At 38.2% G+C, this 19,106-nt stretch overlaps 1 protein-coding gene across 1 annotated transcript; it reads right to left on the bottom strand.

Moving 5' to 3' along the window:
* Window positions 1-17,332: 17,332 nt before the first annotated feature.
* On the bottom strand, window positions 17,333-18,831 carry LOC141516597 (mas-related G-protein coupled receptor member X2-like). Its single transcript, XM_074227615.1, has one exon. It carries the CDS (start codon window positions 18,792-18,794, stop codon window positions 17,847-17,849), a length of 948 nt encoding a protein of 315 aa, XP_074083716.1. The 5' UTR covers window positions 18,795-18,831; the 3' UTR covers window positions 17,333-17,846.
* Between the last annotated feature and the right edge of the window lie 275 nt (window positions 18,832-19,106).

Here is a 19,106-nt window from a genome sequence, read left to right as displayed (position 1 = left end):
AGTTCATCAGCCCCTTCCCTTCATATATATATATATATTCTGAGCATCCCTGTCATCATAATACTCTATGCAAATACTTATACAAACAAATACTCATGCAAAAAGCAGTCAAGTTCCCCTAGCATCTGCGGTACTGCTTGACATACAAAAACCTCTTCATTATTATGTTCCAAGGTCTTTCCTTCTTGGGGGACTCACTTCTGATCTCTGGCCCACATCCCTTTCTATGAAACCATATCAGTTTTATCTCTGGATAATCATGGTATATCAGAACCTTCTTGGCTAGAGACTCTTTCTTCTAGCCTGCTATATTATACAATAAATAAACAATTCATTTGGCTCGGAGATTATCTTCGGAATTCCCACATAACAATTAGCCAGAGATAATTCCAGAAAACCCTCAAGTTATTATCATCATTTTTATCTTTCCGATGTTACTCAGGTGCTTTTACTTCAAAACAAACAATATCAGTTTTATATATACAGACTTGTATAACCATAATAATGTCTCCAATCAATTCACTGTCAGATATTGTAAAAGCAGTAATCTAATGCCATTTTCTCTCTATACTTCTCTTCTTACATTGATTTGTAAATCACTTTTCAATGCTCTCTAAATCCATCTTTTTACTTATACAAATTCAAACATGCTTATACCTTCTTTCAACATGCTTTAACCAACTTTCATCTTTCACAAATGATTCAAGAGCCCCAACTTTCTCTATATCTTTTCATTTTTCCTTGAAACCCTTGTTATTCTCTTCCCAATTCCTTCAAACTCATTACTCAGACTGTTTTACTTACATTTTCCCTTAAAATATTGCTCCACTATTCTTTTCTAATTAGCTCTTTTAGACTTTAGTACATACTGTACTGAGCTAGATTTCCATGGCTTATTTAAAACTTTAATTTTACCTCTATATGGACCTCATTCAAGATTCCAATTTTTCACAATACACATTTCCTTTCAAGGGTTTTAATCATAGGCTTAGATATCTTGATTTTTACTGGTACGACTTTTGAGAAGGCAGTCAATCAGAAATCCCCAACCTAATTAGAATATTGCATAACTTCCTCTCCAACTAGAGTAAACCTAAAACTTTTCTCATAAGAAGATAGTTCTGTTTTTCTCAGGGGGTGATGGGGTATCTTTTAATCTTAAATCCTCACATTTCCTATTTTTTTCTGTAATAACTAATATTATCAGAATTCAGATTGATCTTGAAGTTATAATGTTACCATAGAATAAATTTGGATTCCTTTTCTTAAGCACATGCTTCTGTTTTCCTTTTTCTGACATTTCTATATAATGAAATTATATACTTTTGAGTGGACCTGCCTCTCTTCCTCCTGGAGTTTACTTCCTCAAAACTCTCTCAATGTAAATGAACATTTCTTTCATGATTTCTTTATTTAACTCATATATTTCTCATCTGGGAACACTCACTGTCTCCTTTCTGTTTCTGTTAACTCCAAATAAATTCCCTTTTGAGAACTGATTTTAACAAGTCTTCATAAAACTATTCCTTCTGTCTCTTAGTTCTTTTTCTTAATTCCTTTTTTTGCCAACTTCAAGGTCCAGATAAGTGAGCCACAATAATCACGGCAGCTGCAAACTGTGGGTAAGAAGTGGGTAGAGAAGGAGGAAATGATACTTAGTACAGAATAGCAGAAAAGAAGCCAGGGAGAGAAAAATTCAAGAGCATTTAATCATTTTTTTTTGTACTTTCACTTTTACTTTGGTATATTTCCCCAATTATTAAGTCTAGACCTTAGAGTTCTTCAGCTGGCACTTTCCCTTTCCACTTTCTTTTTTTCTCTTTCTTTTTTCTTTTCTTCTTCTTTCTTTCTTTCTTTCTTTCTTTCTTTTTTTTTTTTTTGCAAGGCAGTGGGGTTAAGTAGCTTGCCCAAGGCCACACAACTAGGTCATTATTAAGAGCCCTTTCCACTTTAAATAGGACCCTCCCATCTCTTTCTCTTAGGACTCAGGTCATCTAAAATGCTCCTGCCCTTCAGACCAGGCTTCATTGAAATTTTTCCCTATGGATTCTAACCCTCTGAAATTATTTCCAACCTGCCTTAATTACACAGACTCAGTCTGAAGACCTTGAGGTGCTTAGATGTTACAGAGGTTGCATCACCCAGGGTCTTACTGGTGTTGTCTTGCCAAATTCCCCAGACTCACAGGTCTTGCTTAGCTGGGTTTGTGTAGACAAACTTATGGATTCCTGGTACCTTCCTTGAGTCAGCTCCCATGGTGGGGCCCTTGTACTCCCTTTGGAGGACTTGGACTTTCGATTTTGCTCAAACTGTGTCCCTCCTCTGGATTCCTTCCCACCCCAAGGAATCTGCTGGGTCACCGAATTATGAGCTGCTGAGAGACTCATAAATGAATTAAATCTGGGAAGAGCCCCCCAAAACTGTGTGGGGTAAAGTTACCCTAAAAGAAATTCTCAGAGACTTGGCCTGAATAAAAGAAAATTGCTTATTTACTCATGAGAGAGAGAGAGAGTGCACTCACAGACAGAGAACTGGACCAATAGTAAAACAAGCTTGATTTTCATAATTTTTAATTAGAGTTTTTCTCTCCATTCTCCCTTACCTCCTTCTTCAGCACATTGGCTGTTCTTTTTTGTGGGCATACAATCTATTCACAGAACTCTATTGTAGTAAGAGATGCAAAGAAAGGAATGTAGTATTTTCAAATTATGTCTCTCACCAGATGGTAGGGTGATCAGGTCCTAGTGATCTCATATAACTTATTTTTGACTAAGAATAGAAATAGTAATAACAAAGTTTTCATGGTCATGATGTTGTGCCTCAGTTAGCAAAGCAATCTTTTAGCTAAAGCACGATGTCCCGGGTCCCTTGGAATGCAAGATTTTCCTTGACAGAAACACTTCTTTAACTATGAGAAGACTTTGCCAGAAATTTTCCAGAGAAAATTTCCATATACTTAGAAAGAGGAGTTTCAGTTTTGTTGAGTAGTTGATTCTCAATTGTAAACCAAGCTATTTTGCTTTTTTGGAATATCATATTCCAAACCCTACTAGACTCATGAGTGTAGGCTCTGTCAGATCCTTTGTAATCCTGACCGTAGTGCCACGGCAGACGAATTGTTTCTGGCAGCTTGTAGTATTTTCTCTTTGTCTTGGGAGTGTTTGAATTTACTGTAATATTCCTGGGGTTTTTTCTTCTGGCATCTCTTTCAGGAGCTGATCAGTTGACTCTCTCAATTTCTGTTTTATCTTCTACTTCTCGGTTCTGAGGGCCATGTTGCTGCATTATTTCTTGAAAGATCTCTTCTGGATCTCTTTTTTCTAATGAGATATTTCACATTTTCTTCCAATTTTTCATTCTTTTAGTATTCTTTTATTGTTTTTTGATTTCTCTCAAAGTCACCAACTTCCTTTAGCTCCAATCTACATTTGAAGAAATTATTTTCTTCAGAGAGTTTTTTTAATCTCCTTTTCCAGCTGGCCACTTCTGTTTCTTTTTTAAAGCATTCTTTTCATTTGCTTTTTAGGTTGGTTTTTCCAATTGATCTAAACTGTTTTAATTTTTTAATTATTTCAGGCAATGAGATTAAGTGACTTGCCTAAGGTCACACAGCTAGGCATTATTAAGTGTCTGAGGTTGGATTTCAACTTGGGTCTTCCTGACTCTAGGGCCAGTGCTCCATCCACTGTGCCATCTAGCTGCCCCTAAACTGATTTTTAACATACTATTTTCTTCAGTATTTTTGTTTATTCCTTTCCCCAAGCTGCTGACTTGGTTTTTATGATTTATCTGCATCACTCTCATTTCTTTTCCCAAATGTTCCTCTCTCTCCCTTACTTGCTTTTCAAAGTCTTTTCTTAGCTTCTCCATAGCCTGAGTCTCTCCCCCACTCCTAATCCTCTATGGGTTGAGTGCTGTCCTTTGTAATCCTCTTTTTAGGTTGGTTTTTCCAATTGATCTAAACTGTTTTAATTTTTTAATTATTTCAGGCAATGAGATTAAGTGACTTGCCTAAGGTCACACAGCTAGGCATTATTAAGTGTCTGAGGTTGGATTTCAACTTGGGTCTTCCTGACTCTAGGGCCAGTGCTCCATCCACTGTGCCATCTAGCTGCCCCTAAACTGATTTTTAACATACTATTTTCTTCAGTATTTTTGTTTATTCCTTTCCCCAAGCTGCTGACTTGGTTTTTATGATTTATCTGCATCACTCTCATTTCTTTTCCCAAATGTTCCTCTCTCTCCCTTACTTGCTTTTCAAAGTCTTTTCTTAGCTTCTCCATAGCCTGAGTCTCTCCCCCACTCCTTATCCTCTATGGGTTGAGTGCTGTCCTTTGTAATCCTGACCGTAGTGCCACGGTAGACGAATTGTTTCTGGCAGCTTGTAGTATTTTCTCTTTGTCTTGGGAGTGTTTGAATTTACTGTAATATTCCTGGGGTTTTTTCTTCTGGCATCTCTTTCAGGAGCTGATCAGTTGACTCTCTCAATTTCTGTTTTATCTTCTACTTCTCGGTTCTGAGGGCCATGTTGCTGCATTATTTCTTGAAAGATCTCTTCTGGATCTCTTTTTTCTAATGAGATATTTCACATTTTCTTCCAATTTTTCATTCTTTTAGTATTCTTTTATTGTTTTTTGATTTCTCTCAAAGTCACCAACTTCCTTTAGCTCCAATCTACATTTGAAGAAATTATTTTCTTCAGAGAGTTTTTTTTAATCTCCTTTTCCAGCTGGCCACTTCTGTTTCTTTTTTAAAGCATTCTTTTCATTTGCTTTTTAGGTTGGTTTTTCCAATTGATCTAAACTGTTTTAATTTTTTAATTATTTCAGGCAATGAGATTAAGTGACTTGCCTAAGGTCACACAGCTAGGCATTATTAAGTGTCTGAGGTTGGATTTCAACTTGGGTCTTCCTGACTCTAGGGCCAGTGCTCCATCCACTGTGCCATCTAGCTGCCCCTAAACTGATTTTTAACATACTATTTTCTTCAGTATTTTTGTTTATTCCTTTCCCCAAGCTGCTGACTTGGTTTTTATGATTTATCTGCATCACTCTCATTTCTTTTCCCAAATGTTCCTCTCTGTCCCTTACTTGCTTTTCAAAGTCTTTTCTTAGCTTCTCCATAGCCTGAGTCTCTCCCCCACTCCTAATCCTCTATGGGTTGAGTGCTGTGGAAGAGCTGGGTGACTGCAGGTTCCTGCCATAGGTTTCCCAGCAGAGTTTCTCTGAAGCCAGTGCTGGCCTAAGCTCCACGTTCACTCCGGTGTGGCAGAGTTCTCTCACCACTCCTTCAAGTCATCCCTGGTGATCCCTGCGCCAGGTCTGGAAACCACCCCCTCTACCCCGGAAGGCTGGAGCTAGTTTGCTCCAACCTGGCTGCATTGTGGCCCAGCTGCACTGTGACTCTTTCAAACCCCCAGTCCTGGTGAAATAGAACTTTCCTGTGGATCTTCTAAGTTGTCTTGGACCGGGAAATTGTGCAAAACCCTTCTGAGGGTTCTGCCCCTTTAAATTTTGACTAGAGTTATTATTTGATGACTTTTTGGAGTTTTGGGGGAAAAGTTTCTGGGAATTCCTGTCCTCATGCTGCCATCTTGTTTCTGCCAGAGATGAGTTCTTTGAGCTTTCAGGGGATACATATGACTCTAAACTACCTTGAGGGAGAGGAAGAAAGTCTTTTGGAGGAACCCTTTGGCAGGAGCCCAACCAAATCCCTTTCAGATCGCTGCACTTGAGTTTTTGAGGAATTTCCCCTTGGATAATGTCACCCTGGGAGACGGATGCTCTCTGTCATACTTTATCCTGGGTCCTCTGGAATCAGTCTGACTGGTCACTACTTTGATGAGACTTCCCGGGTCTTGCAAAATACTTTCTCTTGGCAATGTTGTTATTGTTTGATATATTTTTTTGACCTTTTTGGACACTTCACTCTATCTGCTCATGTAAGTCTTCTAGTCTTCCTTTTCATGTGGGTAATATGGGTGCAGAGAAATATTGTAACTGGAAACAAGTTTTGTGATCTTTCTTTGATGCACTATTAAAATCTTTAAATCCTGCAATCTTTTATTTACTCATTTTTATTTGTATATGTGTATGTGTGTTCATACATGTCGATATATGGTTACATATAAAACTATGTATGTATGTATGTATAGACCCTACATAGGTGTATATAAATATGAATATGTTTATATGTATGTATATAAATTGAGCTATATAAAAGCCTTCTGTGCACTGTTAAAAAGTTTCTTCTTGATCTGCTTTAACCCTGGCCATACTTTCACAGTAAAAACCAGGTAAAAACTGGGGAGGGACTGCAAGAGTCTTGCTGCTCTCCCTCATCTTACAGCCATACCTCCAGAAGCAGTCTCTCCAATACAAGACCCCTGACTCATCCTGAAAGTGAAACCTTCAATACAGAACCAGGACCATTGCCAAAACACCACCCTTCCCATGGACCCAAGGGGGCATTTAAGGAGATTCTGGCTAATTCTGAGGTCTCTTTCTCTCTTCCCTTTGACCTTGTACTCACAAATTACTCAGCAGCCAACCTTTGTGGTTACATTGATGGAACTAAAACCTAACCATTTCTGTCTCTTGGTAAAGATATTGGAGTGATTTGTCATTCCCATTTCCAGTGGCAAAGAGAGATTAAGTGACTTGCCGAAGGTCACAAAGCTACTTTCAGGATAGGTTTGATCTCAATTCTTCCTGTCTACTAGCCCAGCACTCTATTCACCAGATAGACATTAGATAAACAATGCAACAGTCACAAAAATATTTTAACAGCAGCATACAGTAATTCTTCACTATGTTTATTTATGTGAAATCTGATAAGTAATTGAACTTAGGGCATATCATTATATGTTGTTAAGCATAGCTAATCTTAGGCTAAAAATGAAATAACAAAAAGTGAGTTTTATCCATTTAGTTTTATTCTCTAGGAACTTACCAAAGCCATGGTATCATTAAAGAGAACAAGCTAGAGCTTTATTAGGAAACAGCATTTATAGAACTCTCATAAAGCAGCATAAATTCGAGTGACCAACCAATCAAGTTGCACATTAGTACATAAAAGGCAGTGATTATTTTATGATTCCCTAATACAACCATAAATCTATTCTATATCAGATCTGATAAGGATCCAATTAGAAACAGGACTACTGTCTCCTCTTCTGACCTGATATTTTATGTTTGTTATCAGATATAGAAAACATTGGGATTTCTCCTTTTCTAAAATGTCATACGTATAAGAATTTATTCAGTCTCTTAAAAAGATAATAAAACCAGTTTCCTGCCTTCTTAGGATGATCTTTACTCTCATTATTTGCACACCTGTGAAAACCCAAACTTGATGATGTCATCAGAGGAGGACTAGGTTGTTTACACAGCCTGCCTCCAGATATATAACCAGAAAGACACAGACTTTGTGGAAGGCAGAGGCTAACATTCAGGCTTATAAACCTCAAGTATAGGCTGATAAAACAATTTTTGATGAGAAATATAAAATTAAAGAGTATCAGACTTTGACAATGATAAAATTGTTTCAACCTATACATTAGCAGTTAATATTTATGAATCATATCTGTCTTTATTCATCTAGAGTGTATATTAGGGGTATCATATAGTTCCAGTTTATATCTTGCAAATTATAACTGTGTGTATGGTCTGTTTCTATAATAAATTTATATGGAAATTCCATTTTTTAAAATGACAATATACATTATTGTTTATGATTTATGTAGATATATTTCATATCCTGTAAACTTTTTATATTCAAATTATTTTCATTAGTGGAATCGCTAATATTCTCCAAGAATAGAATATCATCAGTAAGACCAATTTTTTTTTATAATTTGATTATTTGCTCATTTTTCTTTTTCCTCACATAATTGATATAGCATTTCTAGAATTATTATAAATAATAATAGCTTCTAGATAATTAGGTGCTGCAGTGGATAGAGCACTGGTCCTAGTGGCAAGATGACCTAAGTTTAAAACTGCCTGACATTTCCTGGCTGTATGATCCTGGACTCAGGCCTATCTGCCTCTAGTATCTTTTTTCTTATATCTTTTTTTCATAACATACTATTTAATATTAAATTATATTTTCCTATAAGTCACTTTTAAGTTCATTTGATCTTATCTCTCCCTCATTAGGAACTCCTGCACATAATCATACATTTATAAACATATTCATATATACATATATATATATATATATATATATATATATATCCCAATATTCACTAGCAATAGGAAGGAATCTCAGAGGGAACTCTCTAGTAATGAAGTAGTCTAGGAGAGGGGTCTTGGAGAAAGAAGGATTTGAGCAAGCAGAGGGAGCCAGGAGGCAAAGAGTAGAAGAGAGAATTCCAGACATGAGGGAACATGGCGTTTAAGTCTGTGGGAAATGGAATGCAATGAATAAAGAAGAGTAAGCTAGCCAGAGCAGTTGGTGAAAGGAGGTCAGCTTGGGAAGGACTTTATGGGAACTAGGTAGCCACCTGAATTTAATGAATGAGGGGAAAGGGGAGGATATGCTGTGAACAGTCTTGCCCGCTAGGAAGCTCACATTGGCATCTGGATGGGGGATAGATGACAAGAAGACCAACCAGGAGGCTATTGCAATATTCCAAGTGTGGTGTGATGTGGGCTTTAGGGGAACATCTGTGTAAGGGCAAAGAATGGGGCTATATGGGTGAGGGAGATAATCAGTTGACCACATAATGGAGATGGGAGGGGACTAGAAGTGAAGAGAAGGGGACACCAAGTTAATTTCAAGCCTAGGTGACTATTTGATAGTTGTAGCATTGGGTTACACAAATATTGTCTCATTTGACTTTCAAACCTGTGAGATGGATGTTATTGTCTTCATTTTACCATTGAGGAAACTGAGTGTAATTTGCCAAGCCATCCTCCCCTAGGAAAGACCTGAGACTGGATATGAACTCTAACATTCTTAACTCCAGGCCCTGTGAGCTCATCAGAAGCATGTCTCTGTACTTCACAAGGTAAACACATTTTTGGCAACCAGAAAAGTGCTCTGAATGAAAGTGAAATGACATAAAACTGAAGTCTCTTTATTCTCTCCAGGACAAAGGAGAAATTTCAATGCAACCAGAATATTGATTAAGAGGTTCCAAGCAGTTAATCATCCCAGCAAAGGCTCAGGATCAGGAGAGATCTTCTACCCTCTCCAAAGCATCTTCTTCCTTTGGAAATTATACAGTCTTCAAGACCCCACCTTTCAGGAGTGGTAGGAATATTGTAGAGGTCTGCAAAGCTATTTAGGGGCATCATTATATTTGAATTGAGGAGGCTCAAGGGAAAGGTTAAATTCGATATAACTCTTATTTACATTTCAAAGGTGGAGAAATTGCACAAAGAAGCCAAGTCACTTGCCAAGAGACTTCCTATGTCTTAGCTGGCCTTTGATTCCAGTCTGGACTTCCCTGATGTTCCATGCAGGAGTCAATTTAAGATATTTGGGAGATGATCAGAACAGATTTCCTTGTTGTCCTGTTAATTGTCAACAAAGTTAAAAATTCCATATCTTCTAAGGGTGTCTTAATTATCAGGCACAGAGATAATATGATGAATTGAATCCTGGATTCAGGGCACAAAGATTCTAAGGTCAGATCTTTCCTTAAATACATAAAAGGCAAATGTGTGACCCTGGGAAAGTGATACCACTTTTTCTCAGTCTGTCTTCTCATCTATCAAAAATGGATACAATTCATGCCTGCCTCCCAGGGTTTTCTGTAATGATTATATGAGCTAATGTATAAAATGGTGGGCAGATCTTAAAGGATTATATAAATTTAAGCTATTATTATTCTTGATGGAGTGTGAGTGAGAGGGGAGCAGCCTCAAAGCTGATTGGATAAAAAAAGACTGTCTCCCTTATCTAGGTGGCTAAAAATGATGGGAGGAGTCAAAGTGTCCTCTTCTATGTTAGGGGAGCAGAGAGGAATGATGCTCTTTCCCTAGGGTTTCCTATCACTGTGATTTAAAAATAAAACAGAAGTTGAATAAAAAACCCCCAAATATTTATAATCAATTCATGAAGGTATTTGTAATAATTATATTGATCCATCTAAGACTTATTTTACCAAAATTTAGGACCTTGCTGAAAGTGCTCACTATACTTGTTTGATCTCCTGCATTCTATGATTGCTTTTCATCATTTATAACCCTTAAGTCGTCATGTCCAGACCTGGAGAATATCTAAATGAGTCTTCTCAGATTATTTTAACGGTAGGACAGTGGGTGGTCCAGAGGCCAAATACACAACTTATTCTGGCATACAAAGGGCTGCTAGCTATGGACAGCAGAACAACTATTGTACAAAGAGACACTAACTGACTTCAGAAGATTAGCTTAAATTTTAGTAGGGAATTTTGATGTGGGTAAATCACTGAGGGAAAGAGAAGCCTTGCTCAGCTTAAAGTTCACAGAAGATACTCTGGTTGGCAATCAGCTGAGGGGCTGTTATGGACGAGTCATTGTGGTCGTGGCTAGGATAATTTTGAGGAGTCATAGAGAACCCATTTTTTATAAATAGTAACACAAACCAGAGGCTCCTGCAGGCAGTTCTAGGCAGAGAGAGCCCAGAAATTTCTCTGTCACTGTTTGAACTACATCTCTTCTCTGAAAGGTAGATATGATGGTTTTTCTCTATAGAAAAAGATTGGATGGAAGGAGCTGATGCACCCTGGTCCATAGTTCCATGCTACTGTTATTAAAAAGCTGGATGTCCTCATATGGGAAACCCAGCTTAACTTGAGAGGTGCTATGATATAGTGGGAAAAGCAAGGGTTTTGGAGTCAGTGGACCTGAGTTTGAGGCTCTTTTAGGCTGCACAATGGCAAGTCATTTAACCTGGGTACTGATTCCTCATCAGGACCTGAGAATCAGGGACTTCAAGAGGTTTTTAGAGTTCTAAATTGATTCGCCTATGCTGAAATATTCATGCAACCAAAAGAACTTCTATTACCTACTCAAACCCAGACTCTAATTACTCCAGAACACCCCGGAGCCCCAACCCACATGAACATTTCCAGTCACAGAGAAGAGATGCTGGGATCTATTAAAAGTCTTATTGAGAGAACAATGGGGAGCATTTGAAGCAGTCATTGGATTGAGAGTAAGTACCTACCCACAGCAGAATTCTAGGGAAATAACCCATCATGAAGGTTCTAGAACTGTCTTCTGCCTGTATGTCTCAGGCAAGCACAGGACCCAGTAGTCTTGATTCACTTGCCAACCTCAGGTTGGCCTCAACCTCCAAATACTCTTGAAAATCACCCTGAGGTCCTCCCTTTCTATCTACCTGAGACTCCCCACAAAAAAAATAAATGAGAGGATCAGTACTGTTGTTTATACAGGCCAGGAGATGAAGATCTCTAAGTAATAAAAGGAAAAAAGATCCTGTAAAACACTGAGGTTCAAAACAAGTGATTTCATGCTAAGGGATAAGCCACAGAGGAAAACCACAAAAATGGAAACCAGTATTTTGACATGACGTTTCAGTGGTTGACCTCTCTGAACAGCAGAGTCCGACAGTACCCATATTGCATGTCAAAATAGAAAAATAAATAAAGCAATGTTAGATATAGACATAAAATTGACAAATCTCAGAATTCTTGTTGTTAGATAATTTACAAATATGAAGTCCCAATTAAAATCATTTTAAAAGAAAACCACATTTCCTGAAATATAGATTATAAAATATTGTTTATAAACTTAAGTTTAGAGACCCCAAGTTGAGAACTTCATGCTTAAGACCAGTAATTTGTTTGTTTCTCATAATCTGCAAAAACCTGAGGGTCTAGGAATAAACACTCCTGAAAGGAGAATAAGAGGAAAAAGAAGCTCAGAGAGATCAAGAAGGGAAAGTCAAATGACTAGGTGTGAAGATTCTTATTGACTATCTCCCAGGCCCTACAAATTTCCCTGAAGAACCATCTGCTTGTTGAATAGAGTCCAGAAAAGAACCTGGAAAGAAAGAGATAATGTGTGGTTATTGTGAGCCAGGGATCCTAAGAGAATGCAGGAATAGAAGGTATAAATGAAGGTTTGAATCCATCTTCATCACATCTCCAGTTCTGGAAATGAACCAATCAAATTATGAGGGCAAGGATGAAAACTGTAGGTGGAGTAAAACATTTCCCAACAAAGTCTGTTCTGGGGGAGTGTGGGTGTGCTCCGAGTAGAGAACAGAGACCCAGTGCAGGGGCCACAAGGTGAACTAGAGACTTACCTCAGATGCATGTAGTAGAAGCTTTTGCTGTGAATGTATTGGGCAGACAGGGAAAATTCCAGTGAGGCTGCCCAGGATAGCAATCTGGCTGACTGGGTTGGTCTGGCAGACAGGGCTGGGAGCCCCCATGTCTCCAGTTGAGTTCCCTCCCCCCCACCCTTGTTCTCATGGTAGGATATGATTTTCTCCAATACAAGCACAGAAACATCCCCAGGTATTTTCACCTTTCCCCATCACTGATTACTCACAGAGAGCCTCTGGAACAGATTTAGCCCCAACCTAAGTAGTTGGTCACTGATATCCCCATTACAGACAATTCAGAGAAAGCTTCTGCTGTTACCCCTGCTGGGACCACTGAGTAACCCCTGAAGTTCCTAACCCCAGTGAGCAAGGACTCTGGGGATCTCAACACCAAAGGTGTTGCAAACAAACGCCTCCTTCAACACAAGACCCTAGAGAAAGGGCCCAAAATGAAGAAAGGCCAGTAGAAAATAGTGTCTATTGAATGTTACCTTGGAGCTAAGTCTTCTGCTTCAGAAACGGAGGAAAGAAGGAATGAAACTTGAGAGGAGAATATGAATTAGTCTCCAGTCTAGAAAGGCTTCTTAGAAGAAATCAACAAAGGAGTTCAAAAAATAAAATGGAAAAATTGGGAAAATAAATTCAAGAGAAACTTAAAACTATACAAGAGAAAAATTAACATCTTTAAACAAAAAAGAGAAGAAAACAACTCCCTTAGAAATACAATTGAACAAATGCAAAAAGAATATAATTCTCTCAAAAATACCCAAATGGAAAATGATGACCTCTCCTTCCAAAATAGAAACGACCAATTAGAAAAGGAGATGCAAAGATAAATGAAGAAATTTCCTCTCTAAAATTAAGGTTAGAATCTGTGGAAATTAATGACTTCATTAGACATCAAGACTCTATTAAAATCAAAATAATGAAAAAAATAGAAGAAAATGTAAAATATCTCATTGACAAAACAACTGAACTAGAAAACAGATCCAGGAGAAACAATTAAAGAATCCTAGGTCAAACTGAAATAAAGAAAAAATTTGTACTCCATATTTCAAGATAAAGTGAAGAAGAACCATCCTGATATCCTGGAATCAGAGGGTATAATAGTCATTGAAAGAATACATCAATCCTCTCTGTAAAGGGATCCCAAAATGAAAACACCAAGAAATAGTGTGACTAAACTTCTGAATTATTGGATCAAGAAGAAAGTCCTGCAAGTGACTAGAAAGAAGCAATTCAGATACCAAGGAGCCACAGTCAGTAACCCTGGTTGCATCAACATGTAGATATCAAAGAACATGGAATGATACTCCAGAGTGCAAAGGAGCTTGGATTACAATGAAGAATGCACTATCAAACAAAACTGAGCTTCTCTTTCGGGGGGGGGGGGGGGAAGATAACATTTGATGAAATAGGTGAGTGTCATTCTTTCCTGATGAAAAGACCAGGGGGTAAACAGAAAATTTGATCTTTAAACAAGAGACCTAAGAGATACAAGAAAAGGTAAACAGGGGATGGGGGGGGGGAACTGTTATCCAATTTGATTAAACTGGTTACATCCCCACCTTGTAGAAAACTCATAAATTTTGAGAATTGAAACTCTATTAGGAGGAATATACTTAGGCAGAAGGTATGGACATTCTTGGTATGACTATGACTTTGATGGAATGATTTAAAAATAATTCATTACCAAGGGGACACAGTAAAGAGAAGGGAGGAAGGAGGCGGTTGAATGGGGGTAAATTATATCATATGAAGAGGTTTAAAGGACCTTTTGCAATAGAGGGGAAGAAGGGAGGAGGTGAGAATTGTTTGAATCTTACTCTCATCATATTTGGCTCAAAGAGAGATTAGCATGCACTCTCAGTTGAGCTTAGAAATATATCTTACCTTTCAAGTATTAGGAGGGAAAAGGGGAGAGGAGGGAAGGAAGGGCTTAAAGAAGGGAGGGAAAGAAGAAGGGGTAGAGGGGAAGGGGAAAGAAAAGTGAGGTAAATGGATAGAAGGGGGTAAAGACATTGAGGGAGGTGGTATTGAGAAACAAAATATTGGGGAGGAGGGATAAGGTGAAAGAGGGAGAAAATACAAATGTAGGGGAAATAGTATGGAGGGAAATAAAGAGTAATTATAACTTCAAATGTGAATGGGACGAACTCAACACTTCCATAAAATGGCAACTTATAGCAGTGCAGATTAAAAACTAGAATCTTACAATATGTTACCTCTAAGTAACATATTTGAAGCAGAGATAAATAGCAAAGGTAAAAGGTGGAGCAGAGTATATTAAGCTTCAGCTGAAGTGAGAAAAAAGCAGAGGTAGCAGTTCTTATCTCAGACAAAAGCAGCTGCAAAAATAGACCTCATTAAAAGAGTTAAGAAAGGAAACTAACAGGAACCATAGACATTAAAGTAATTTCCCCAAGTCCCTTCCAACATTGCTCATTGTCCTTTTTAGTCATAATGGCCAGTCTGAGAGGTGTGAAGTGGTTCCTCAGAGATGCTTTAATTTGCATTCCATGAGAGGATATCTTTATAGAATTCTCTTTAATAACATTCCTAAGAGAAAAGTATGATGAGTATGGAATCAGACATATATTTAATTCTCACCTCTGACATTCACTAGCTAAAGAGCAAGGCTGATCATGCAATTCAATTCAATAAAACCAGAGATTCCCTATTATCTGCAGGATCAAATGCAAAATAATTTAGCTTTTACATCTTATGAAAATAAGATAAAATATGAAAAAATAAAAGTTTATGAAAATAGGCCACTTTCTTCCTACCTTTTCCATCTTCTTATAGATTCTTTCTTTCCATGTCCTCTATGATTCAGTGACGTTGACCTCTTGGTGTTTTTTTCACAAGACATTCTAGCTTCTGAATCAGTTCATTTCCACTGACTGTGCCCAGCCATATAATCACTTCATTCTTATGTTCACGCCTGGATTCCTTTAAATCTCAATCCATTGAATCTCCTCAAACAGATCGCTCTCTGTAAAATCCCCAGTCTTTTCTTTATTCTCTTCATATATTGGCTCTTACCATACTGTGAACAAAAATGTCTTTCCCATCCTACAAAAAATAAAAAAAAAAAAGCAAAACAAAACAAGAAATAACAAATGCTACTTAGATTATTGCCTTCCTATAATTATTGATCTATATTTCTTCTGTCTTTTGTTTCTAAACTCCTTGAAAAGGCCAGCTATACTTTTTGTGCTCTCAGCCTCATCTCAAACCTTTAAAAGTGGTTACTGAATTGAATAATTTCATTGAATATGCCTGTAGTGCCAGGGAACAGGTTGAGTTGAAGCTTATCTTTTCCCCAATGCAGATACTCAGTCTTTCCTTGAATCTGCATGGTTATCCCTGGATACCATTAACTTTAGGATCTAGTTATTACTGAATCATGTATAAGAGTAAGGACACTTTTATGAAATTATAGAATTTTGGATTAAATTGGGTTTTAGAAAATCACTAAAGAACTCTTCCATTTTACAATTCAATAAATTGAGTCATAGAGATTCTAAGTCATTTGCCCATTGTTACACTGTAGGTTCACCTTGCTGTGGGTGGGGAGCAGTAATATAAGTAATATATTAATTAATTAATTACATAAGTAATATAGAAATTATTCCATCTCCCCCTGATAAGCATCTCATATGTGAGGTGACTTCTTGAAGCTTGTCATCACAACTTGGGGTGGGGAGTGATGAGGATGGTGTGGGGCCTTGATTCTTGACATATTAGAATTATTGTTAGAAATTGTGGAGACAGGAAAGTTATCATCCAGTACTAGAAGAGAATTGAAACTTTGCTTGATCCTCCTGAAATTCCATCTGGTCAGGATTTTTCTCCACCCTTCCCACTCCCCAGTTTACCTGATGTAGGAGGTAGTATTTGATGATAGGATGTTAACATGTTTTATTATATTTATGAGGTATTTTGACTTAGGGTTCCACAGAAGAGAGGAACTGGTAGCCATGAGCCCGTCCTGATTCAAGGGAGCTATGTGGAAGGTAAACCTCAGGAGCAGATGAAATGAAACTCAGTTGAAAAGATGAGGGGAGGATGAACAGGAATTCTTGCATCTCAAAAGTTAATAGATGGACTGAGTCCAACCCCAATACCTCACAGGGAAATAAGAGAGGAAGTGGTTTGAGTCCCATCATCTTTTGGGGATTTTGTCTTGGTGAGTTTCCCTGTTCCTTTCTCAGGTGGGTCTTGGTAGAGAAGGGTTACAAAGATGAAGTTTTTGATGATTAAATGAAAGAATTTATTTTTTGAGGACAGACAGGGGACACAGTGGATAGGATTCTGCTCTTGGAATCTGGAAGACTCCTCCTTATGAGTTCAGATCTGACCTAAGACACATATTACCTGAAGAAACTAAAATAATTTATGATTATATGAAAAATGCTCTAAATTATTATTGGTTTGTGAAATGCAAATTGAAATACCATTTACACTTGGTGAATGGGATGAGGAAAAATTGGGACACTAATTCATTGTTGTTGGAATTGTAAACTAATCCAACCATTTTGAAGCACAATCTGGAATTATTGACAAAAAGCTATTAAATTACCTATACCTTTTGATCAAAGCAATACTGTCACTGAATGTGAGAAAAGATTCTCAATAAGTGAGACACAGAGGAAAAAGAATATCTAAATAGACTTATATTAGAAAATAAAGAGGACTGGTCATAAATAGGTTCTGTCAGGGGAAAAAGCTGTATTTATTAGTGAATTTTATCAACTATTTAAACAATCAACTAATTCTAGCATTAAATAAGATATATTTAATAATAATAGTGAAAGAAGGGATCCTACTAAACTTATTTTATAAAACAAAAATGATGCTGATATTTATATATATATAACATGAAGAGTAAAAACAGAGAAAGAATGTTATCTACAATTTTTCTTATGAATATGAATGTAAAAATTCTAAATAAAATATTGACTAAAAGATTATAAAAAATATATTCCAAATATATCATACATTGTGACCAAATGAGATTGATACAAGAAATACAAGATGGTTTACCAAAAGGAAGTATTAATAAAATTGATTATAAAAATAATAAACATTTACAATATTTGTAAAGCATGTAGTAAAGTGTTTGGTATAGCCTTATTGTCAAGTCATGTGACTCTCTGTGATCCCATTTGGGTTCTACTTGGCCAAGATAAAGGAGTTGTTTCCCCTTTATTTTACTACCTTATTGTACACATTAAGTAACTGAGGCAAACATTTATATGACTTTTGTAGCTGGCATGTGTCTCAGTTCTTATTTGAAATCATGTATTCTGATTCCAGTCCCTGGAGCTCTTTCCACTGAACCACCCAGTTGTGCCTTATAGGAGGCACCCAATAAAAGGTTTTTTTGTTTTTCACAACTTAAGCGTTCAAACCCTAAGCACCACATAAGGGATGGAAGGGGGAATCCTGGTCCCTCTCAGGGAAGTGGAAGGGAGCTATAGCTGGATCTGGGGCAGATGGCTCAATTCAAGGGCATTTGTGTCTTGACATCTTATTCTTAGCTTCAGGATAAAGTCTCAGGGTTGTTGGTTTGGGGGGCTGTCGCTTGTCCCATCTCCCAACTCATCCTCCAGGGCTCTCTCAAGGACCACACTGAGGGCTTCCCTTCTTTTATGCCTTTGTCTGCCCAGAAAGAAGTAAATGAAGGGGTTGGCACTGCTATTCACACAAGCCAAGAGCCAAGGGGCCCACAAAGATAAGCAAATTTTCCAGAAGCGCATTATAAAATCCATGATCTCCAAGGGCAGGCCGCAGAGCAGGAAGACGAGGACGTTGAGCAGGACCAGCAGGTAGAGCCTGGGGGGTTGCTGGCGCTGGGAGCTGCACTGGACCCTCAGCAGGAGGGTCAGGCTGGACAGGCACAGCACGCAAGTGACGATGATGAACCACACCAAACGAATGATGAGGATGATGTTACAGATATGGTCACTAAGTTGGGACACACACTGGACAAAAAACGCTAGCCAGACCAGGGCAGGTAGAGCCCAGAGGACAGCGCACACCGCAGCTGACCTCTGCCTCTTTCGGTGACTTCGGAACCACATGGGGAAGAGCACAGCTAGACAGCGCTCCGTGCTGATCCCCAACAGGAGGCTCAGGCCCACACAGTGGGATGTTGCTCTGAGGTACCTCAGGCCCAAGTACTGGGAAGGATGATTCAAACTGCTAGATAATTGAAGTATGGAGACCACGATGGAGCAGCAAAGGAAGAGGGCATCGGCTCCAGCCAGGTTGAGGATGTAGACAGAGAAAGGATTCCTCTGGATGCGGAAGCTCAGGAGCCAGAGGACCAGGCTGTTGCCCACCAGCCCCACCAAGGCAACAAGGAGAGAAGAGATAGATATCCAGTAATCTAAATACAGGTCACTACATGCCCCACTTTCGAAAGTCCAATTTGGACTTTTCTCCGTTGTGTTATCATGTACATATCTCTGCTGCTCAGGTGTGGGGGATATAACCATCATAGGAGGTCTCAGACACAGAAAGTTCTGTTCCTCTCTGAAGCCCTGAGGACACAAAGACATAGAAGGACATTAGAGAGTTTTTCCAAAAATGTACGACCCTCTTTACCTTCAAGAGTTAGAGCTCTCTCTTCCCCACTCCCTCTGTAGAGTGCAGTTAGGAGGCACCACAATGCTCACAGTATTGCGTATAGAGTAAGAAATGACTTAAAATTGAGTCTCAGGCACTTTATAGAGTGAGAGAAGATTATTTTGATCATTTTTAGTAACTCTTCATAAACCTTATTCAGCCCTCAGTGGGTTGTTCAGTTAGTC

This window comes from Macrotis lagotis, chromosome 3, assembly GCF_037893015.1.
Source record: "Macrotis lagotis isolate mMagLag1 chromosome 3, bilby.v1.9.chrom.fasta, whole genome shotgun sequence".
In the NCBI taxonomy this organism is placed as follows: Eukaryota; Metazoa; Chordata; class Mammalia; order Peramelemorphia; family Peramelidae; genus Macrotis; species Macrotis lagotis.
Note: the sequence above shows the minus strand (reverse complement) of the source record. Positions and strands in the feature narration are given on the sequence as shown.

Coding starts and splice junctions, on each gene's coding strand:
- LOC141516597 (XM_074227615.1), bottom strand. CDS start 18,794: ATGATGGTTATATCCCCCACACCTGAGCAGCAGAGATATGTACATGAT.